Genomic DNA, 24,480 nt, shown 5'->3' on the forward strand with positions numbered 1-24,480 from the left:
TTGGATCCCTCACCCCTGAGCTAACAATGAGCCAAGAACCTAGGCCGGTGTACGGGAAATATATTGGTATTTATTTAAATTAAAAGTAATAGAAATTAGCATGAAAATGTCAAAAACACAACTTTATCCGTGGCACACAAACTCAACCTCTCTCAGCATAAATAAGTCACAAAAGTGAGTTAAAAAGAGCACAGACCCAATTCTTCACTTTCTGTAAATTTCACTTCACAAAATAATTACACTAATCAATAAAGAAGGCACTTAGGTAATGTTGTGCGGTTTTGACTTTCCTGCAGGCTTAAAAGGCTAGCAGTAGGATTTCAAGATTGGTAAAAGTACAGATGGAATTATTATTATTTTGCCCACACTTTTGGTTTAAAAAAACACAGGGTGGTGTATTGCTTTGTTTTTCAGACCACCCCCCATGCTTTGGTCTACGTTGGGAAGTCAGACAGAAAAATTGGAATGCTTTAGGGAATTTTGGATTTCAGACCCCCCCTTACTGAAAGGCCCGTGTTGGGGAAGCTGGATAAAAAAGGTTTGAATTATTTAAGTACAAAGATACCCCTCTTCCATAAAGAAGTCACGGTCAGCTGGAGAACAAGGATTACCCAATTAAATTATAGGCTATAGTTTTCAGCGCACACTGGGAAGTGAGCTTTGTTCATTTTGAATTTTAACATAATTCACCATGTAGTGTTCTGCCAAATGGGAAATTAATTAAATTAATACTTTTGGTTACATATGCTAAGGATATACACAGTTTTGCCCCTCCACCCACTATAAAGGGAAAGGATTCAAGGTAAGCAGACTCCCCCCACCTTTTGGTTTTCCAGGGTTTAGTTCTACTTACATAGCAAGCCTCTGTTTAAGGTCCATGAAAGCCAGCTGCATCTCAGGACACTCTGGAAAGATAGGGCAGGGGTCTGGTCACTCCACTCTCAAAGATGGCCTCTCCACCACAGGACCCAGTCAGCTCTGAGGCCTTTCTAAAAATAGACAGCTCCACCCAGATGCACTCTCAGCAATCTCCTCTGGTGTCTCCTTACAGATGTCAGGTGGTTAGTTTCAGCAGCCTTCCTGATTGTCTGTCTCTTCTCTCTGTCCTCCTGTCTTTCTCCTTTTTCTGTCTCCCAGTTTTTGTGTGTGTCTTCTGTCCTAGTGCAGTCCCCCTTATATAGCAGAAATTACATCACCGATTTTACAATCTTGGGGAGGTACCGTGCAATAATTCCTGCCACTAGGGTTGGACAGTTACTCCCTCTCTCCTCCCAACCCCGCCTCCAAGTCAGGATTGGTTTAAGGGACTGAAGCAACATATGGCAATTCCGATTTGTCATTGCACCTTTGTTCTCCTTTCAACTTTTTGGCAAACTAGTTATGTATCACAACTTCATAATTTTACTAGCAACTGTCACACTAAACATATTTTCTGATTTAGCTAATCATGGAGAATTAGATAAACCAACCACCAAATCTGAACAATGTAGCACGTCCATGTGTCACATTTCTGCCGTTTCCATAAAAAACACAACAGTTATGAATATGTAAGTTACTAATCATATCCCTAATTTCATTTTCCACCCACTCACCAACTCTCACATTTGGAACATGTTCCGATCAACCAGAAATCTAGTCTAACTCGCCATTACAGTTCCCATAGTCACAGGTAGATAGATGAATGTTATATCCCCAAAACCGCCTAGAAATTACATACAAAATGGTACCAAAATGAAATCAGTCCACCTTACGATGTCTGATAAAAAGGCCTAAATGATAATAGTCCTTTTAAATTAATTGTACATCTGTAGGTTGAGCAAATGGGAGGTCTGATTCATCCAGCACAACTATCTGTCTCCCTGCGCCAGCCTGTGACCAGAAGCTTTTTTGAGTCTCTCTGAAGTTGGTAGTTTGTTCTTTGAAGTTTCAGACCCCAGTTTTTCACACCTTTTAGTCATGCTCCAGCCAAGGATGACCTTCCTTGAAGTCCCTGCTTTCAAAGCCAGCAAGTCTGGAGAACACTGGGCTTTCGACACCTTCATCTGGAAATGTTATTGTAAATGGTCATTAGATGGGAGATGTTACATCCATGCTGGAAGTGGTAGATTTCTGTGTGATGTTTTGTCCTCAGCCAGCAAAAAGGGTCTGCCTTGGGCTGACATTTATTTCATGAAGACAAGGTGGCTCTTCAAATGCCACTGGAGTTTTGTGGGTGAAACATAATATACATTGCTCTTTGTCAACCCACAGATCAGGTTTTGTTTTCCTGATATTTTTTTCAGTTTTATTTTTTTCAAACCGTTTTTATTTGCACACACATGTGCAAGCCGTTTTTGTTTTTAATGTTTAAAAATCCTGTTTTCCATGTGACAGGGATCTTTGATTACTCCTTTTGTAAATTAAACTGCTGCTTGTCCATTGGTATGGCAGGTAGGCCCTTTTCCACATGGCTCTTTAACTTTACTTGAAAAACAAAAACAAAAGCCAGGCTGTTTTGTTTCTGTGCTTAACATCTTGCTATTCATGTGAAAGGGACTTCTGTTTGGGGCCTTTAAATGCACCCCACAATTGCCAGGGCTACTGTAATCATATAGGAATGCAGGTCCAAACTGGGTGACATTGCCGGCAGAATTATGTGGCATTCTGAAGGATAGTTATGTGGTACAATATAATACTAAGGGCAGTGTATCATCTAAACACTATGGGCCCGATTCATGGAATATTTGCCCGGTTCAAAGTGAATTTGCACGGCTGAAAAATGACTTTGCACTGCCGACACAAACCCTTATTCATGGAACTGTGCAAAGTGTATTTTTTCCAGGCAAAGTCAGCGCAAAGTCATTTTTGCAGTACTTTTGAGCAGTACAAATTCACCTTGAACCGGGCAAATATTCCATGAAACTGCCCATATGTGTAAGAAAGTGCAGATGTTTAATTTAAGGAAGAAATCGTTATGTGATTATTTTTTATGACACAAGTCAATGTGCACTTCAGAATAAAAGTGTGGACCATACACAATGTTGCATTTAGCAAAACATAAAACTCCTTGCACGCACTTCTTGCATGCATAGTATACCTTTTACTATTTTGCCCTGATCAGTTTTGTTTTAAATCCTGCCCTTGAAGGTCAAAGTGCGGTTTATTTTGTGTCCACTAAGTGGGGGTTCAAGAACAAACGCTTTTAGTTCCTCGAACACAGCTTGCTCAGTTGAACAATTATTAAGTGACTGTCTCATTTCTAGGCACTGTAAGATTAACGAGGAACAAAAACGTTTTCCCAATTGACATTGATGGAATACGTGCGAAATTCTTAAAAGAAATCATGGCTGCACCTTTAAAAGGGAGCTGCTTTCCTTGCATAAGAGGTCAAAAGTATTAGCGGCACCAGGGGAACAAAACCACCACACATCTGTGATGTGGTAGTCACAGGGAGCTGACGAGAGGGGCCTCCCTCAGTGCAGTCTAAATGCAGCCATTACCAGGCGAAGGCAAGGCAGGTAACTCCTGCCTAGGGTGTGGAGCTGCGTTTACATTTCCCATGCAAGGTGTAGGGATCTTGTTATCTGTCGATCTAGTGCTAATGTGATTGAAGGTGCATGATAATGAAGCAGTGTGATTGAAGGTGGAGGGTTTGTCTTTGCAGTGTAATGCAGCACGATAATGAAGCAGTGTGATTGAAGGCGAAGGGTATGTATTTGCAGTGCTGTGCAGCATGATAATGAAGCAGTGTGATTGTAGGTGAAGGGTATGTATTTGCAGCGCCGTGCAGCATGATAATGAAGCAGTGTGATTGAAGGTCAAGGCTGTGTCTTTGCAGTTCCATGTAGCATGATAATGAAGCAGTGTGATTGTAGGTGAAGGGTGTGTCTTTGCAGTGTCGTGCAGCATGATAATGAAGCAGTGTGATTGAAGGTGTAGGGTATGTATTTGCAGTGCCGTGCAGCATGATAATGAAGCAGTGTGATTAAAGGTCAAGGCTGTGTCTTTGCAGTGCCATGCAGCATGATAATGAAGCAGTGTGATTGTAGGTGAAGGGTGTGTCTTTTCAGTGTCATGCAGCATGATAATGAAGCAGTGTGATTGAAGGCGAAGCGTATGTATTTGCAGTGCCGTGCAGCATGATAATGAAGCAGTGTGATTGAAGGTGAAGGGTATGTATTTGCAGTGCCGTGCAGCATGATAATGAAGCAGTGTGATTGAAGGTCAAGGCTGTGTCTTTGCAGTGCCATGCAGCATGATAATGAAGCAGTGTGATTGTAGGTGAAGGGTGTGTCTTTGCAGTGTCATGCAGCATGATAATGAAGCAGTGTGATTGAAGGTGAAGGGTATGTCTCTGCAGTGTCTGTGTAGTGTCATGCAGCATGATAATGAAGCAGTGTGATTGAAGGTGAAGGGTATGTCTTTGCAGTGCCATGCAGCATGATAATGAAGCAGTGTGATTGAAGGTGAAGGGTATGTCTTTGCAGTGCTATGTGGCATGATAATGAAGCAGTGTGATTGAAGGTGAAGAGTATGTCTCTGCAGTGTCTTTGCAGTGTCATGCAGCATGATAATGAAGCAGTGTGATTGAAGGTGAAGGGTATGTCTTTGCAGTGCCATGCAGCATGATAATGAAGCAGTGTGATTGTAGGTGAAGGGTATGTCTTTGCAGTGCCGTGCAGTATGATAATGACGCAGTGTGATTGAAGGTGAAAGCTATGTCTTTGTAGTGCCGTGCAACATGATAATGAAGCAGTGTGATTACAGGTGAAGGGTATGTCTTTGCAGTGCCGTGCAGCATGATAATGAAGCAGTGTGATTGAAGGTGAAGGGTATGTCTCTGCAGTGTCTTTGCAGTGTCATACAGCATGATAATGAAGCAGTATGATTGTAGGTGAAGGGTATGTCTTTGCAGTGCCGTGCAGCATGATAATAAAGCAGTGTGATTGAAGGTGAAGGCTATGTCTTTGCAGTGCTGTGCAGCATGATAATGAAGCAGTGTGATTGAAGGTGAAGGGTACGTCTTTGCAGTGTCATGCAGCATGACAATGAAGCAGTATGATTGAAGGTGTAGGGTGTGTCTTTTCAGTGTCATGCAGCATGATAATGAGGCAGTGTGATTGAAGGTGAAGGGTACGTCTTTGCAGTGTCATGCAGCATGATAATGAAGCAGTGTGATTGAAGGTGAAGGGTACGTCTTGGCAGTGCCGTGCAGCATGATAATGAAGCAGTGTGATTGAAGGGTACGTCTTTGCAGTGTCATGCAGCATGATAATGAAGCAGTGTGATTGAAGGTGAAGGGTACGTCTTGGCAGTGCCGTGCAGCATGATAATGAAGCAGTGTCATTGAAGGGTATGTCTTTTCAGTGTCATGCAGCATGATATTGAAGCAGTGTGATTGGAGGTCAAGGGTATGTCTTTGCAGTGTCGTGCAGCATGATAATGAAGCAGTGTGATTGTAGGTGAAGGGTGTGTCTTTGCAGTGCCGTGCAGCATGATAATGAAGCAGTGTGGTTGTAGGTGAAGGGTGTGTCTTTGCAGTGTCATGCAGCATGATAATGAAGCAGTGTGATTGAAGGTGAAGGGTGTGTCTTTGCAGTGCCATCCAGCATGATAATGAAGCAGTGTGATTGAAGGTGAAGGGTGTGTCTTTGCAGTGCCGTGCAGCATGATAATGAAGCAGTGTGATTGAAGGTGAAGGCTGTGTCTTTGCAGTGTCATGCAGCATGATAATGAAGCAGTGTGATTGGAGGTGAAGGGTATGTCTTTGCAGTGTCGTGCAGCATGATAATGAAGCAGTGAGATTGAAGATGGAGGATGTGTCTTTGCAGTGCCATGCAGCATGATAATGAAGCAGTGTGATTGAAGGCGAAGGGTATGTCTTTGCAGTGCCATGCAGCAGGATAATGAAGCAGTGTGATTGAAGGCGAAGGGTATGTCTTTGCAGTGCCATGCAGCAGGATAATGAAGCAGTGTGATTGAAGGTGAAGGGTGTGTCTTTGCAGTGCCATGCAGCATGATAATGAAGCAGTGTGATTGAAGGTGAAGGCTGTGTCTTTACAGTGTCATGCAGCATGATAATGAAGCAGTGAGATTGAAGATGGAGGATGTGTCTTTGCAGTGCCATGCAGCATGATAATGAAGCAGTGTGATTGAAGGTGAAGGCTGTGTCTTTGCAGTGCCATGCAGCATGATAATGAAGCAGTGTGATTGAAGGGTATGTCTTTGCAGTGCCATGCAGCATGATAATGAAGCAGTGTGATTGAAGGCGAAGGGTATGTCTTTGCAGTGCCATGCAGCAGGATAATGAAGCAGTGTGATTGAAGGTGTAGGGTGTGTCTTTGCAGTGTCATGCAGCATGATAATGAAGCAGTGTGATTGAAGGTGAAGGGTGTGTCTTTGCAGTGTCATGCAGCATGATAATGAAGCAGTGTGATTGATGGTGAAGGGTGTGTCTTTGCAGTGTCATGCAGCATGATAATGAAGCAGTGTGATTGAAGGTGAAGGGTACGTCTTGGCAGTGCAGTGCAGCATGATAATGAACCAGTGTGATTGAAGGGTATGCCTTTGCAGTGCCATGCAGCAGGATAATGAAGCAGTGTGATTGAAGGTGAAGGGTGTGGCTTTGCAGTGCCATGCAGCATGATAATGAAGCAGTGAGATTGAAGATGGAGGATGTGTCTTTGCAGTGCCATGCAGCATGATAATGAACCAGTGTGATTGAAGGGTATGCCTTTGCAGTGCCATGCAGCAGGATAATGAAGCAGTGTGATTGAAGGTGAAGGGTGTGTCTTTGCAGTGTCGTGCAGCATGATAATGAAGCAGTGTGATTGAAGGCAAAGGGTATGTATTTGCAGTGCTGTGCAGCATGATAATGAAGCAGTGTGATTGAAGGTCAAGGCTGTGTCTTTGCAGTGCCATGCAGCATAATAATGAAGCAGTGTGATTGTAGGTGAAGGGTGTGTCTTTGCAGTGTCATGCAGCATGATAATGAAGCAGTGTGATTGAAGGCGAAGGGTATGTATTTTCAGTGCCGTGCAGCATGATAATAAAGCAGTGTGATTGAAGGTGAAGGGTATGTATTTGCAGTGCCGTGCAGCATGATAATGAAGCAGTGTGATTGAAGGTCAAGGCTGTGTCTTTGCAGTGCCATGCAGCATGATAATGAAGCAGTGTGATTGTAGGTGAAGGGTGTGTCTTTGCAGTGTCATGCAGCATGATAATGAAACAGTGTGATTGAAGGTGAAGGGTATGTCTCTGCAATGTCTTTGTAGTGTCATGCAGCATGATAATGAAGCAGTGTGATTGAAGGTGAAGGGTATGTCTTTGCAGTGCCATGCAGCATGATAATGAAGCAGTGTGATTGAAGGTGAAGGGTATGTCTTTGCAGTGCTATGTGGCATGATAATGAAGCAGTGTGATTGAAGGTGAAGAGTATGTCTCTGCAGTGTCTTTGCAGTGTCATGCAGCATGATAATGAAGCAGTGTGATTGAAGGTGAAGGGTATGTCTTTGCAGTGCCGTGCAGCATGATAATGAAGCAGTGTGATTGAAGGTGAAGGCTATGTCTTTGTAGTGCCGTGCAACATGATAATGAAGCAGTGTGATTGCAAGTGAAGGGTATGTCTTTGCAGTGTCGTGCAGCATGATAATGAAGCAGTGTGATTGAAGGTGAAGGGTATGTCTCTGCAGTGTCATACAGCATGATAATGAAGCAGTATGATTGTAGGTGAAGGGTATGTCTTTGCAGTGCCGTGCAGCATGATAATAAAGCAGTGTGATTGAAGGTGAAGGCTATGTCTTTGCAGTGCTGTGCAGCATGATAATGAAGCAGTGTGATTGAAGGTGTAGGGTGTGTCTTTTCAGTGTCATGCAGCATGATAATGAGGCAGTGTTATTGAAGGTGAAGGGTACGTCTTTGCAGTGTCATGCAGCATGATAATGAAGCAGTGTGATTGAAGGTGAAGGGTACGTCTTGGCAGTGCCGTGCAGCATGATAATGAAGCAGTGTGATTGAAGGGTATGTCTTTGCAGTGTCATGCAGCATGATAGTGAAGCAGTGTGATTGGAGGTGAAGGGTATGTCTTTGCAGTGTCGTGCAGCATGATAATGAAGCAGTGTGATTGTAGGTGAAGGGTGTGTCTTTGCAGTGCCGTGCAGCATGATAATGAAGCGGTGTGGTTGTAGGTGAAGGGTGTGTCTTTGCAGTGTCATGCAGCATGATAATGAAGCAGTGTGATTGAAGGTGAAGGGTGTGTCTTTGCAGTGCCATCCAGCATGATAATGAAGCAGTGTGATTGAAGGTGAAGGGTGTGTCTTTGCAGTGCCATGCAGCATGATAATGAAGCAGTGTGATTGAAGGTGAAGGCTGTGTCTTTGCAGTGTCATGCAGCATGATATCGAAGCAGTGTAATTGGAGGTGAAGGGTATGTCTTTGCAGTGTCGTGCAGCATGATAATGAAGCAGTGATATTGAAGATGGAGGATGTGTCTTTGCAGTGCCATGCAGCATGATAATGAAGCAGTGTGATTGAAGGCGAAGGGTATGTCTTTGCAGTGCCATGCAGCAGGATAATGAAGCAGTGTGATTGAAGGCGAAGGGTGTGTCTTTGCAGTGCCATGCAGCATGATAATGAAGCAGTGTGATTGAAGGTGAAGGCTGTGTCTTTACAGTTTCATGCAGCATGATAATGAAGCAGTGAGATTGAAGATGGAGGATGTGTCTTTGCAGTGCCATGCAGCATGATAATGAAGCAGTGTGATTGAAGGGTATGTCTTTGCAGTGCCATGCAGCATGATAATGAAGCAGTGTGATTGAAGGCGAAGGGTATGTCTTTGCAGTGCCATGCAGCAGGATAATGAAGCAGTGTGATTGAAGGTGTAGGGTGTGTCTTTGCAGTGTCATGCAGCATGATAATGAAGCAGTGTGATTGAAGGTGTAGGGTACGTCATGGCAGTGTCATGCAGCATGGTAATGAAGCAGTGCAGCATGATAATGAACCAGTGTGATTGAAGGATATGTCTTTGCAGTGTCATGCAGCATGATAGTGAAGCAGTGTGATTGAAGGTGAAGGGTATGTCTTTGCAGTGTCATGCAGCATGGTAATGAAGCAGTGCAGCATGATAGTGAAGCAGTGTGATTGAAGGTGAAGGGCATGTCTTTGCAGTGTCGTGCAGCATGATAATGAAGCGGTGTGATTGTAGGTGAAGGGTGTGTCTTTTCAGTGTCATGCAGCATGATAATGAAACGGTGTGATTGAAGGTGAAGGGTATGTCTTTGCAGTGTCATGCAGCATGATAATGAAGCAGTGTGATTGAAGGTGAAGCGTGTGTCTTTGCAGTGTCATGCAGCATGATAATGAAGCAGCGTGGTTGAAGGTGAAGGGTGTGCTTTGCAGTGCCATGCAGCATGATAATGAAGCAGCGTGATTGAAGGTGAAGGGTGTGCTTTGCAGTGTCATGCAGCATGATAATGAAGCAGTGTGATTGAAGGCGAAGGGTATGTCTTTGCAGTGCCATGCAGCAGGATAATTAAGCAGCGTGATTGAAGGTGTAGGGTGTGTCTTTGCAGTGTCATGCAGCATGATAATGAAGCAGCGTGATTGAAGGTGAAGGGTGTGTCTTTGCAGTGTCATGCAGCATGATAATGAAGCAGTGTGATTGAAGGCGAAGGGTGTGTCTTTGCAGTGTCATGCAGCATGATAATGAAGCAGTGTGATTGAAGGCGAAGGGTATGTCTTTGCAGTGTCATGCAGCATGAGAATGAAGCAGTGAGATTGAAGATGGAGGATGTGTCTTTGCAGTGCCATGCAGCATGATAATGAAGCAGTGTGATTGAAGGTGAAGGCTGTGTCTTTGCAGTGCCATGCAGCATGATAATGAAGCAGTGTGATTGAAGGGTATGTCTTTGCAGTGCCATGCAGCAGGATAATGAAGCGGTGTGATTGAAGGTGTAGGGTGTGTCTTTGCAGTGCCGTGCAGCATGATAATGAAGCGGTGTGATTGAAGGTGAAGGGTGTGTCTTTGCAGTGTCATGCAGCATGATAATGAAGCGGTGTGATTGTAGGTGAAGGGTGTGTCTTTGCAGTGTCATGCAGCATGATATCGAAGCAGTGTAATTGGAGGTGAAGGGTATGTCTTTGCAGTGTCGTGCAGCATGATAATGAAGCAGTGATTTTGAAGATGGAGGATGTGTCTTTGCAGTGCCATGCAGCATGATAATGAAGCAGTGTGATTGAAGGCGAAGGGTATGTCTTTGCAGTGCCCTGCAGCAGGATAATGAAGCAGTGTGATTGAAGGCGAAGGGTGTGTCTTTGCAGTGCCATGCAGCATGATAATGAAGCAGTGTGATTGAAGGTGAAGGCTGTGTCTTTACAGTTTCATGCAGCATGATAATGAAGCAGTGAGATTGAAGATGGAGGATGTGTCTTTGCAGTGCCATGCAGCATGATAATGAAGCAGTGTGATTGAAGGGTATGTCTTTGCAGTGCCATGCAGCATGATAATGAAGCAGTGTGATTGAAGGCGAAGGGTATGTCTTTGCAGTGCCATCCAGCATGATAATGAAGCAGTGTGATTGAAGGTGAAGGGTGTGTCTTTGCAGTGCCATGCAGCATGATAATGAAGCAGTGTGATTGAAGGTGAAGGCTGTGTCTTTGCAGTGTCATGCAGCATGATATCGAAGCAGTGTAATTGGAGGTGAAGGGTATGTCTTTGCAGTGTCGTGCAGCATGATAATGAAGCAGTGATATTGAAGATGGAGGATGTGTCTTTGCAGTGCCATGCAGCATGATAATGAAGCAGTGTGATTGAAGGCGAAGGGTATGTCTTTGCAGTACCATGCAGCAGGATAATGAAGCAGTGTGATTGAAGGTGAAGGGTGTGTCTTTGCAGTGCCATGCAGCATGATAATGAAGCAGTGTGATTGAAGGTGAAGGCTGTGTCTTTACAGTTTCATGCAGCATGATAATGAAGCAGTGAGATTGAAGATGGAGGATGTGTCTTTGCAGTGCCATGCAGCATGATAATGAAGCAGTGTGATTGAAGGGTATGTCTTTGCAGTGCCATGCAGCATGATAATGAAGCAGTGTGATTGAAGGCGAAGGGTATGTCTTTGCAGTGCCATGCAGCAGGATAATGAAGCAGTGTGATTGAAGGTGTAGGGTGTGTCTTTGCAGTGTCATGCAGCATGATAATGAAGCAGTGTGATTGAAGGTGTAGGGTACGTCATGGCAGTGCAGTGCAGCATGATAATGAACCAGTGTGATTGAAGGATATGTCTTTGCAGTGTCATGCAGCATGATAGTGAAGCAGTGTGATTGAAGGTGAAGGGTATGTCTTTGCAGTGTCATGCAGCATGGTAATGAAGCAGTGCAGCATGATAGTGAAGCAGTGTGATTGAAGGTGAAGGGCATGTCTTTGCAGTGTCGTGCAGCATGATAATGAAGCGGTGTGATTGTAGGTGAAGGGTGTGTCTTTTCAGTGTCATGCAGCATGATAATGAAACGGTGTGATTGAAGGTGAAGGGTATGTCTTTGCAGTGTCATGCAGCATGATAATGAAGCAGTGTGATTGAAGGTGAAGCGTGTGTCTTTGCAGTGTCATGCAGCATGATAATGAAGCAGCGTGGTTGAAGGTGAAGGGTGTGCTTTGCAGTGCCATGCAGCATGATAATGAAGCAGCGTGATTGAAGGTGAAGGGTGTGCTTTGCAGTGTCATGCAGCATGATAATGAAGCAGCGTGATTGAAGGCGAAGGGTATGTCTTTGCAGTGCCATGCAGCAGGATAATTAAGCAGCGTGATTGAAGGCGTAGGGTGTGTCTTTGCAGTGTCATGCAGCATGATAATGAAGCAGCGTGATTGAAGGTGAAGGGTGTGTCTTTGCAGTGTCATGCAGCATGATAATGAAGCAGTGTGATTGAAGGCGAAGGGTGTGTCTTTGCAGTGTCATGCAGCATGATAATGAAGCAGTGTGATTGAAGGCGAAGGGTATGTCTTTGCAGTGTCATGCAGCATGAGAATGAAGCAGTGAGATTGAAGATGGAGGATGTGTCTTTGCAGTGCCATGCAGCATGATAATGAAGCAGTGTGATTGAAGGTGAAGGCTGTGTCTTTGTAGTGCCATGCAGCATGATAATGAAGCAGTGTGATTGAAGGGTATGTCTTTGCAGTGTCATGCAGCATGAGAATGAAGCAGTGTTTTATGTTTTCCTGTTTTCTGCACACTTTATCGCTCCACTTTGCATGCTGATTGGAAGCATGCCTGTCCTCATCGCTCTTCTTTAGCTCTACAGTAGGGCTTTTATAAAAATAAATTTAGTGAGGCGTTAGAGCCCAGGCTATAGGGCACTATTGTGTGATAGGTGACTGCTGCCCAAGTTAGTGGTCCCGCGGCAAAGGCGATGGTTTCTAATGAGGGCAGTTAGCGCCTCTATTCCAAGCTTGCTGTTTGGCCAACGAGCTGGAAACAGTGTGAAGACCAAAGGCGAAGCATAGATTGAAGGCTTCTATTGTGCTTAGAGACTGGCTTGCACGCTTTGATTGTATAAAGAGAATAAAACACGTCCTAGTGGAATTTAGAAGAAATGGTGCCATGGCTGACACGGTTGTCTCTGCTTTTTTCAGTAATCGCTGATGGCTCCCTGGATAAGACCACCCTGCCGGATGAAGTGGGGCTCGATGAGGACCTGTATGACGACTTCCGTGGTTCCAGTCACCGGTACGGGCACTCCGGAGGAGGAGGAGAGCAACTCGCCATTAACGAGGTACCATTATCCAGTGTCCAAAATACCCTTTACTAGGTGTGTCCAAGTCCCCTTCTGGAGGGCATTAAGAGCCATGAACAAGTCTTCTAAACAGGGTGGCCCATCAGCCAGCACAGTTTATGGTGAACGCAGTAAGCAGTATAAGAACACTACAATGGACGCCATTTCAGGCAGGTAACCCCAAGTGCGGCGGCGAAGCCACTGTATTCCACAAATATGCCACTGCTCAGAATTTTGAAAACAAATCCTTTATGTGACAATGAGTTATGTTACGGTAGGTTATGTTGGACCTATGCTGGCTATCAGCCCATGGGAGCTGATGACCTGATGGAGTGACCGCTGATGTATGGCACTGTGCTATGAAGGTCCTGGTGTAGTCTGTCGTGCCCGTGAGTTGCAAGTTCCTAGCCGGTAGCCGGGCTCCGGTACACCTGCTCATTCTTCTGGCCGTGCAGCATGAGTCTCCGCATGATTCCTTTTCTGTTCTGTCAGCCAGGTGTTTTGGCACCTGTAGGCCCTCCCTGTTTCCTTCCTGAAGGAATCTACTGGTTTAGGTTTGAGGGGTAGGAGAGGTAAGTAGTTCTTTCAGGCGGGGTAATCTATGTATAGCCACCTTTCATATTCGCCAGACAAGGTTTGCTGGTACAAGAATATTGGGGTGATTCCTGTTTGGTGCTATCAGGTAGGGGGAGTCTGCCAGTAGGAATGTTATGTCATAGGTGCGTGGGATTAGTGAGGTGTGTAGTCCTGGCAGGTGGTCAGGAACCCATAGGCCTTCAGCATTTCCTACCTGCCTTGGTTCCTTGGGGTGATGTGTGAGCATCAGTGGGATTCTCTTTGATTGTTGTTAGGCAGAGATTTCTCTATGAACCCTCCTCACAGCATTTCATGTGGTGATCAGAGGACTCTTACTGGAGGACAAGCGCTGTATGCAATGAATGATTAGCGATCGCGAACATTAGGCAATGTTTCTGGAATGGAGGCACAATGCAACGCTACAACTGGCCTTCTATGTAGATTATAGGTATGACTGTGGCTTGAGTGTGGAGAAAGAGAGCTGAATCTCTGTGATGAAGACTCAAGAGTGTATCATATGCTCCATGCAGGGAAGGTCAACACTCTCCTTGTTGATATATCCGCCTGGCCAACATTGTTACCAAGGCACCATGAGTTAGGAATGGGAAGTGACCAAGATCACACTGCTATATTGTCACCAAGGTTAATAAAACACTTAGCAGACATTAAAGGGCCAATGTGGCAATGGTCTGTCTTAGCACCCCGTGCCCCGAAGGATGGATCCTCACCCATTGAGCATGCCCACACACAGCAACATTCCAATAGGTTCAACCTTCAATCCCAGTCCAAAGCAGCAATATTTCTTGGCAGGTGTCTAATTTGCCCAAACCAGGTGCACAAACCCAGTATGTCAACATCCCAAACAATATTGCATTCACCAAGCATTCCTCCACCAATTTAGAGTGAGAAATCCACGCCACAGGTCATACTTCAGTCAACAATTCAGCGGAAGCAAAACGAATTCCACAGATGCGGGGTACAGGTCCATGAGCAAGGTGCATGCAACTGAGGGTCTTCCAAGGAGCCTAAACAATGAAGCAGCTGAAGCTCCAATTATGGATACGAGAATCAGCTAAACCATGGAAGGCGTTGTGTTGGGTTTTGGGTTGAGTGTTGTGCATGGCAGAGTTGTCCTGTGTGTTTGTTACTGCTAGTCATTTATGCATGCTGATAGAATGCTGGAGCCTGTGAGTGCACGGGAGGGTTGATTCAAAGGCTTCCCAAGCCAATAGCTTGATAGGAGGTTACTGGAACCTTGCAAAAAGAGCTAGATTATTACTAGCTCAGAACACAAAAATCACCGTAGAGGAACAATACAATGTAAATTTATTTAACATAAAGACATTTTTGAGTTTTTTTGTGCCACTATGTGGCATATATGCATACAAAAGATCTGCATTATAGTGGGTTAGTAAAACGTAGTGACAGTCTATTTTCTGTGTTGTTTACTTTCACAACACATTAACTTTGTCGACACTTGAGTATGTGTTTCTGGTTCGGTAGATAGATGAGAAAAGGGCAGTGGCTGATGATATTGGAGCAGCGCTGCACAGGATACCGAACTGTCTTCAGGACTTGGAGGTCGATTTCAGACTGAGTGAATACGTGGGGCGTCATCCTAGTGTAAAAGAGGCTATGTTAAAACGGTGAATCTAGATTGTGTACTTTGGTGAGAAAAAGCAAGGCAAGGGACCTACCATATGAATGTTGATTAGCGCCATGGCTGTGGTCTGAGTAAAAAGCAGCTGCTGGAAATGCGGCTGTCGGGGTCGATCTGCAGATGTCAGAGGCCCTGATCTAAGTCAAAAGGGAGTCGAAATTGACTGGTAAGAGTTAATCTATGCAGGGGCCGTGACTGTACAGATGGTTTTATCGAGCTAGTGTACAGTGGGCGGCCAAGACTAGGTGTCTAAAATGAAGAAACATTCATGACTGATTCTCCAAAGTTAAAATGAGGCAAGCGGTGGATTAATGCAAAAATGCAATAATTGCGAGTCCGTTGTAAAGTGTTGTTTTAAAACTGCCGGAAGACTGTTTAACAGTGTGGGGCGTGCGTGATTCAGAGATCTAGACAACAAGGGTGAATCGAGCCTATGGTAATTGCGAAAGGTGGTGCACCCAATGCGAAGGGAGAGAACTGTGCCAAGAGAGACTTACCCGTGTCCCAGTCGGGAAAAGAGCTGTGTCACTGTCGTCGGGTATGTCTGACTGACTGCGCATGTCAGTAGTTAAAACGAGGCCGTAGTGCTTTAAGGCACTGCGCATGCGTCTGGGAATAGTGTACGTAGTGGGCGCGGTCGTAATCAGTGCGTAGTTTCGCGCATGCTTGTTGGTCATGTTTAGTAGTGGACACAATTGAAACATGGAAATGCATAATCTTTTTTCTTTGAAGCATCAAACAAGGAGATCGAGTTACCTACATGCAAATAGAATTTGTTATAACAATCGAGTCAATAAGTACTTGTGTTGTTATGATGCCAACAGTGTGGGGTTTCATATTTAGGCATATGTTACAGTGTAAAGCAGAGAAACATTACGGCACTCTATAACATAGTGCCACCAAATGCATTTGCAGATATAAACAGTATGCTATTGCTGTGTCTTTTCTTAGTAGACAGGTGACCCTGAAAAAATGTTCTGTTATATTAAACTTCGTGAATTAGAAAAATGCTGAAGGGAGCGTACTCCACTGGATAGAGGAGACAAGTGGGTGTATGGGTAATCATGGCGTGGTTAAAGCTGGATGCGGGGAGCAATGGGATGTGACTTCACTAATTGAAGAACAAGTTCCATTCGATGGAAATATTAAGACCCTGTCTCACAGAATCCAGGCGATAAATCCATTTTTGCTCAAGTTTACGAAGGGCAAGGTCCCTGTTGCCTCCGCGGGAAGGGTTGCCTACTGTTTGCAATATTGCCCAGAAGATGTCGTTATGGGTGTGATTCATCAACTTGAAGTGTGCCACTAGTGGTTTATCTTCTATTTGGTTTCGCACACAGGAACGGTGTTCGCAGATCCTTTGTCGAATTTCTCTCTTGGATTTGCCTATGTAGATAAGGTCACAGGGGCATTTGATGATGTATACGCACCATTTTGTTTTACAGTTGGTGAACGAGTTGAAGGTCCACTGGTTTCCTTTCAAATCGATGGTCTTGAGGTTGGCCGTGAGGTTACAGACGGAGCAATTGCCGCATTTGAAATGGCCTATCACAGGCGGGAGGTTCCACAGTGTGGTTTGAGTACTGTTGGGAGCATCCACTTCTGTGTACGTGTGTACAAGTCGGTCTTTCAGGTTTCGACTCCGTTTGAAAGCGAATCTTGGTTTTTCTGGTTTGAAAGATTCTGTCTGTAGTATGTCCCAGTTTTTTAGGACTGCCTTTTTGATTGAGTTACTCAAGGGGGTAAAAGTGGTGACGCAGGTCATTTTAGAGTTGGATTGATCTCTGGTGGTCGGAGTGAGGCAAGTCTCCCGATTGGTGTATTTGACTCTTTTTCTGGCCTGGCGGATGATATGGCTAGGATATCCCCGTTCTTTTAGACGGGTAGCTAGTTCTTGGCTCTTGGATTCGTATTCCGTTAGTGTGGAGCAGTTACGTCTGATGCGTAAGAATTGGCCATAGGGTAAGTTGGTTTTCAACCCTAGAGGGTGGAAGCTGGAGTATTCTAGTAGAGTATTTTTGGATGTGGGTTTGCGGTATAGAGAGGTGCTGAGGGAGTTGTTTAGGTTCTTGGATATTGCTAGGTCCAAAAAAGGAATTTGGTTTGTATTATATTCCATGGTGAATTTGATGCATTCATGTTGTGAGTTTAGCCAAAGCAGGAACGCGTTGAGATTTTCTTCGGTCCCTTTCCAAATCATGAACACATCATCAATGTATCTTAGCCAACAGCCGATTGATTCTTTAAAGGTGTTGTGTTTATTATAGATGGAGTTTTTTTCAAAAGTGTCCATGAACAAATTTGCCACATCTGGGGCAAAAGTGGCTCCCATGCTGGTCCCGTGACATTGTTGGTAAAAAGATTGTTTAAAAATGAAGTAATTTTCCGTTAGAGCTAATCGAGTACACTCAAGTAGAAAAGCGGTAGGGGGTTCACTTGTTCGCCTCTCGTCTAAGTAGGTTTTAAGAACTTGCAGGCATTCAATTTGAGGGATGCTTGTGTAAAGTGATTCTAAGTCCAGGGTAACTAGTAAATCCCCTTGTTCGGTTTGTAATATGTCCAGTTTTTTTATCATAGACGTAGTGTCTTGGACATAGGAGGGCATTTTACTGATGAAAGGCCTTAGGAAGTAATCCACGTAGATTGATAAGGGCTCTAGGACTGATCCGATGCCGGCTACGATAGGTCTCCCAGGTGGATTGGTTGTGTTTTTGTGGATTTTTGGGAGCAGATAGAATGCTGGAATAATCGGATGGTTGTTGACCAGGAAAGCTTTCTCGTCCTCGTCGATCCACCCTTCGTCGTATGCGTGACACATCAGACTGGTGACTTCGGAAAGGATCCTAGATGTGGGGTTCAGTGGTATTGGTCTGTAGAACTTGGTATTCGATAGTTGTCTTATTACTTCAGTATCGTATAGGGTGTTGCTCCAGAGAACGATACCGCCGCCTTTGTCTGCTGGTTTGATAAGGAAATTCTTATTGTTTTCTAATGATTTTAGGGCCAGCCTTTGTTGGGCCGAGAGGTTATTTTTGAAGTGTGTTTGTTTGTCGAAGAGGTTCCGCATTTCTAAAAGGATGCGATTCTCAAAAGATAGGATCTCTGGACATATCATAGAGGAGAGAGGGGTGAAAGTAGATGGTGGTTTTAGGCCTGTTGATTTTGGCGGTTCTTTTACAGGGCTATCTCTGAAGAAATAACGTAAACGGATGGTCCGAAAGAATTTACGTAATTCCACCTCGGTGTTGAACATGTCAGCTCGGGAGCTGGGAATAAAGCTAAGGCCTTTGCTGAGGACATTGATTTCGTGTGAGGACAGGATGTGATCACTGAGATTAAAGATTGGGATCACCATGTTTGTTGTGCGCGTGGGGTCCAGTTCCGTGTGCGCATGGGGTGTTGACCTTGGTATCGGGGTCTGCCCCGTTGTCCTCTCCCTTGAAAACTTGAAGATTGTTGGGGATTCTCAGCTCCTGCGGTAGTTGAATCTGAATCGCTGCTGTTGGAGCTATTAGAGAAGGTGACAAATTTATTCCTTTGTTGTCTCTGTGGGTTTTGTCTGTTATTTGATGCCTGTGAGTTCAGCTGGTTGTAGAAGCCTGGGACTAAATAAGGATAGGTTTTTTCCTCTTTGTAGTTTTTTATGTCGTTTTGTAGTTTCCACAGCTTTTTGTCAATTGTGAATTTGTGAAATTTCTTTATTTCCTCTTCTATCTTATCCAGATGTGTCTTAATCTCTGGTATTACAGAATCATTTTTAATTTTGTCCTCAAGGGTTTTGAGTTCTTCGTTTTGTTTCTTAGTTTCCTCGTCGGCTGTTTCAATTACTAAGATGACCCAATCACGGGAGCATTTGTTGCCGACGCCACTAAACTTGGTCATAAACCTGGGGTTGTCGAGAAACACCCGAGGTATGTTCTTTACTTGTAGGCCTTCGGGGATCACGCCAGCTTTTAGATACTCTAACATGAGTTGACCATGTGACTCTGTGCGGGTGAGTTTCTTCTTTTTTTGTAGTAGGGTGTCCAGATCATTTAGTGCCGGATCTTTCACCGGTGCCGCTGGTGTGGTGGTTACACCGAGTAGCGAAGGGGTGTCTAGAAGTTTTTTGTACAGATCATCGGAGAAACTGACAATATTTACTTTCTCCATTTAATGTTTGTCAAATGAATGGTGCCCAACAACCAAGGGTTGTCCGAAAGGAAAGAAACAAAAATGGGCGAACCCTCTTTTTTTAGGGGGCCTGACTCAAGAGGGTAGAGAAGTACAGAGATACGGGAGGGTTGAGTCAAAGGCTTCCCAAGCCAATAGCTTGATAGGAGGTTACTGGAACCTTGCAAAAAGAGCTAGATTATTACTAGCTCAGAACACAAAAATCACCGTAGAGGAACAATACAATGTAAATTTATTTAACATAAAGACATTTTTGAGTTTTTTTGTGCCACTATGTGGCATATATGCATACAAAAGATCTGCATTATAGTGGGTTAGTAAAACGTAGTGACAGTCTATTTTCTGTGTTGTTTACTTTCACAACACATTAACTTTGTCGACACTTGAGTATGTGTTTCTGGTTCGGTAGATAGATGAGAAAAGGGCAGTGGCTGATGATATTGGAGCAGCGCTGCACAGGATACCGAACTGTCTTCAGGACTTGGAGGTCGATTTCAGACTGAGTGAATACGTGGGGCGTCATCCTAGTGTAAAAGAGGCTATGTTAAAACGGTGAATCTAGATTGTGTACTTTGGTGAGAAAAAGCAAGGCAAGGGACCTACCATATGAATGTTGATTAGCGCCATGGCTGTGGTCTGAGTAAAAAGCAGCTGCTGGAAATGCGGCTGTCGGGGTCGATCTGCAGATGTCAGAGGCCCTGATCTAAGTCAAAAGGGAGTCGAAATTGACTGGTAAGAGTTTTTCTATGCAGGGGCCGTGACTGTACAGATGGTTTTATCGAGCTAGTGTACAGTGGGCGGCCAAGACTAGGTGTCTAAAATGAAGAAACATTCATGACTGATTCTCCAAAGTTAAAATGAGGCAAGCGGTGGATTAATGCAAAAATGCAATAATTGCGAGTCCGTTGTAAAGTGTTGTTTTAAAACTGCCGGAAGACTGTTTAACAGTGTGGGGCGTGCGTGATTCAGAGATCTAGACAACAAGGGTGAATCGAGCCTATGGTAATTGCGAAAGGTGGTGCACCCAATGCGAAGGGAGAGAACTGTGCCAAGAGAGACTTACCCGTGTCCCAGTCGGGAAAAGAGCTGTGTCACTGTCGTCGGGTATGTCTGACTGACTGCGCATGTCAGTAGTTAAAACGAGGCCGTAGTGCTTTAAGGCACTGCGCATGCGTCTGGGAATAGTGTACGTAGTGGGCGCGGTCGTAATCAGTGCGTAGTTTCGCGCATGCTTGTTGGTCATGTTTGGTAGTGGACACAATTGAAACATGGAAATGCATAATCTTTTTTCTTTGAAGCATCAAACAAGGAGATCGAGTTACCTACATGCAAATAGAATTTGTTATAACAATCGAGTCAATAAGTACTTGTGTTGTTATGATGCCAACAGTGTGGGGTTTCATATTTAGGCATATGTTACAGTGTAAAGCAGAGAAACATTACGGCACTCTATAACATAGTGCCACCAAATGCATTTGCAGATATAAACAGTATGCTATTGCTGTGTCTTTTCTTAGTAGACAGGTGACCCTGAAAAAATGTTCTGTTATATTAAACTTCGTGAATTAGAAAAATGCTGAAGGGAGCGTACTCCACTGGATAGAGGAGACAAGTGGGTGTATGGGTAATCATGGCGTGGTTAAAGCTGGATGCGGGGAGCAATGGGATGTGACTTCACTTATTGAAGAACAAGTTCCATTCGATGGAAATATTAAGACCCTGTCTCACAGAATCCAGGCGATAAATCCATTTTTGCTCAAGTTTACGAAGGGCAAGGTCCCTGTTGCCTCCGCGGGAAGGGTTGCCTACTGTTTGCAATATTGCCCAGAAGATGTTGTTATGGGTGTGATTCATCAACTTGAAGTGTGCCACTAGTGGTTTATCTTCTATTTGGTTTCGCACACAGGAACGGTGTTCGCAGATCCTTTGTCGAATTTCTCTCTTGGATTTGCCTATGTAGATAAGGTCACAGGGGCATTTGATGATGTATACGCACCATTTTGTTTTACAGTTGGTGAACGAGTTGAAGGTCCACTGGTTTCCTTTCAAATCGATGGTCTTGAGGTTGGCCGTGAGGTTACAGACGGAGCAATTGCCGCATTTGAAATGGCCTATCACAGGCGGGAGGTTCCACAGTGTGGTTTGAGTACTGTTGGGAGCATCCACTTCTGTGTACGTGTGTACAAGTCGGTCTTTCAGGTTGCGACTCCGTTTGAAAGCGAATCTTGGTTTTTCTGGTTTGAAAGATTCTGTCTGTAGTATGTCCCAGTTTTTTAGGACTGCCTTTTTGATTGAGTTACTCAAGGGGGTAAAAGTGGTGACGCAGGTCATTTTAGAGTTGGATTGATCTCTGGTGGTCGGAGTGAGGCAAGTCTCCCGATTGGTGTATTTGACTCTTTTTCTGGCCTGGCGGATGATATGGCTAGGATATCCCCGTTCTTTTAGACGGGTAGCTAGTTCTTGGCTCTTGGATTCGTATTCCGTTAGTGTGGAGCAGTTACGTCTGATGCGTAAGAATTGGCCATAGGGTAAGTTGGTTTTCAACCCTAGAGGGTGGAAGCTGGAGTATTCTAGTAGAGTATTTTTGGATGTGGGTTTGCGGTATAGTGTACAGTGGGCGGCCAAGACTAGGTGTCTAAAATGAAGAAACATTCATGACTGATTCTCCAAAGTTAAAATGAGGCAAGCGGTGGATTAATGCAAAAATGCAATAATTGCGAGTCCGTTGTAAAGTGTTGTTTTAAAACTGCCGGAAGACTGTTTAACAGTGTGGGGCGTGCGTGATTCAGAGATCTAGACAACAAGGGTGAATCGAGCCTATGGTAATTGCGAAAGGTGGTGCACCCAATGCGAAGGGAGAGAACTGTGCCAAGAGAGACTTACCCGTGTCCCAGTCGGGAAAAGAGCTGTGTCACTGTCGTCGGGTATGTCTGACTGACTGCGCATGTCAGTAGTTAAAACGAGGCCGTAGTGCTTTAAGGCACTGCGCATGCGTCTGGGAATAGTGTACGTAGTGGGCGCGGTCGTAATCAGTGCGTAGTTTCGCGCATGCTTGTTGGTCATGTTTGGTAGTGGACACAATTGAAACATGGAAATGCATAATCTTTTTTCTTTGAAGCATCAAACAAGGAGATCGAGTTACCTACATGCAAATAGACCAGCATGGGAGCCACTTTTGCCCCAGATGTGGCAAATTTGTTCATGGACACTTTTGAAAAAAACTCCATCTATAATAAACACAACACCTTTAAAGAATCAATCGGCTGTTGGCTAAGATACATTGATGATGTGTTCATGATTTGGAAAGGGACCGAAGAAAATCTCAACGCGTTCCTGCTTTGGCTAAACTCACAACATGAATGCATCAAATTCACCATGGAATATAATACAAACCAAATTCCTTTTTTGGACCTAGCAATATCCAAGAACCTAAACAACTCCCTCAGCACCTCTCTATACCGCAAACCCACATCCAAAAATACTCTACTAGAATACTCCAGCTTCCACCCTCTAGGGTTGAAAACCAACTTACCCTATGGCCAATTCTTACGCATCAGACGTAACTGCTCCACACTAACGGAATACGAATCCAAGAGCCAAGAACTAGCTACCCGTCTAAAAGAACGGGGATATCCTAGCCATATCATCCGCCAGGCCAGAAAAAGAGTCAAATACACCAATCGGGAGACTTGCCTCACTCTGACCACCAGAGATCAATCCAACTCTAAAATGACCTGCGTCACCACTTTTACCCCCTTGAGTAACTCAATCAAAAAGGCAGTCCTAAAAAACTGGGACATACTACAGACAGAATCTTTCAAACCAGAAAAACCAAGATTCGCTTTCAAACGGAGTCGCAACCTGAAAGACCGACTTGTACACACGTACACAGAAGTGGATGCTCCCAACAGTACTCAAACCACACTGTGGAACCTCCCGCCTGTGATAGGCCATTTCAAATGCGGCAATTGCTCCGTCTGTAACCTCACGGCCAACCTCAAGACCATCGATTTGAAAGGAAACCAGTGGACCTTCAACTCGTTCACCAACTGTAAAACAAAATGGTGCGTATACATCATCAAATGCCCCTGTGACCTTATCTACATAGGCAAATCCAAGAGAGAAATTCGACAAAGGATCTGCGAACACCGTTCCTGTGTGCGAAACCAAATAGAAGATAAACCACTAGTGGCACACTTCAAGTTGATGAATCACACCCATAACGACATCTTCTGGGCAATATTGCAAACAGTAGGCAACCCTTCCCGCGGAGGCAACAGGGACCTTGCCCTTCGTAAACTTGAGCAAAAATGGATTTATCGCCTGGATTCTGTGAGACAGGGTCTTAATATTTCCATCGAATGGAACTTGTTCTTCAATAAGTGAAGTCACATCCCATTGCTCCCCGCATCCAGCTTTAACCACGCCATGATTACCCATACACCCACTTGTCTCCTCTATCCAGTGGAGTACGCTCCCTTCAGCATTTTTCTAATTCACGAAGTTTAATATAACAGAACATTTTTTCAGGGTCACCTGTCTACTAAGAAAAGACACAGCAATAGCATACTGTTTATATCTGCAAATGCATTTGGTGGCACTATGTTATAGAGTGCCGTAATGTTTCTCTGCTTTACACTGTAACATATGCCTAAATATGAAACCCCACACTGTTGGCATCATAACAACACAAGTACTTATTGACTCGATTGTTATAACAAATTCTATTTGCATGTAGGTAACTCGATCTCCTTGTTTGATGCTTCAAAGAAAAAAGATTATGCATTTCCATGTTTCAATTGTGTCCACTACCAAACATGACCAACAAGCATGCGCGAAACTACGCACTGATTACGACCGCGCCCACTACGTACACTATTCCCAGACGCATGCGCAGTGCCTTAAAGCACTACGGCCTCGTTTTAACTACTGACATGCGCAGTCAGTCAGACATACCCGACGACAGTGACACAGCTCTTTTCCCGACTGGGACACGGGTAAGTCTCTCTTGGCACAGTTCTCTCCCTTCGCATTGGGTGCACCACCTTTCGCAATTACCATAGGCTCGATTCACCCTTGTTGTCTAGATCTCTGAATCACGCACGCCCCACACTGTTAAACAGTCTTCCGGCAGTTTTAAAACAACACTTTACAACGGACTCGCAATTATTGCATTTTTGCATTAATCCACCGCTTGCCTCATTTTAACTTTGGAGAATCAGTCATGAATGTTTCTTCATTTTAGACACCTAGTCTTGGCCGCCCACTGTACACTAGCTCGATAAAACCATCTGTACAGTCACGGCCCCTGCATAGATTAACTCTTACCA

The 24,480-nt window shown here is 44.4% G+C and overlaps 1 protein-coding gene across 1 annotated transcript in view; it reads left to right on the plus strand.

The window, feature by feature from the left end:
• The window catches only part of ARHGEF4 (Rho guanine nucleotide exchange factor 4), a 399,330-nt gene that overhangs the window by 207,290 nt on the left and 167,560 nt on the right, over positions 1–24,480 (plus strand). The window contains exon 5 of the mRNA XM_069617840.1: positions 12,602–12,741. Within this exon, the coding sequence (XP_069473941.1) occupies positions 12,602–12,741 (140 nt within the window). The remainder of the gene's footprint in view (positions 1–12,601; positions 12,742–24,480) is intronic.

Source organism: Ambystoma mexicanum, chromosome 10, assembly GCF_040938575.1.
Source record: "Ambystoma mexicanum isolate Mex_15411 chromosome 10, UKY_AmexF1_1, whole genome shotgun sequence".
NCBI lineage: Eukaryota > Metazoa > Chordata > Amphibia > Caudata > Ambystomatidae > Ambystoma > Ambystoma mexicanum.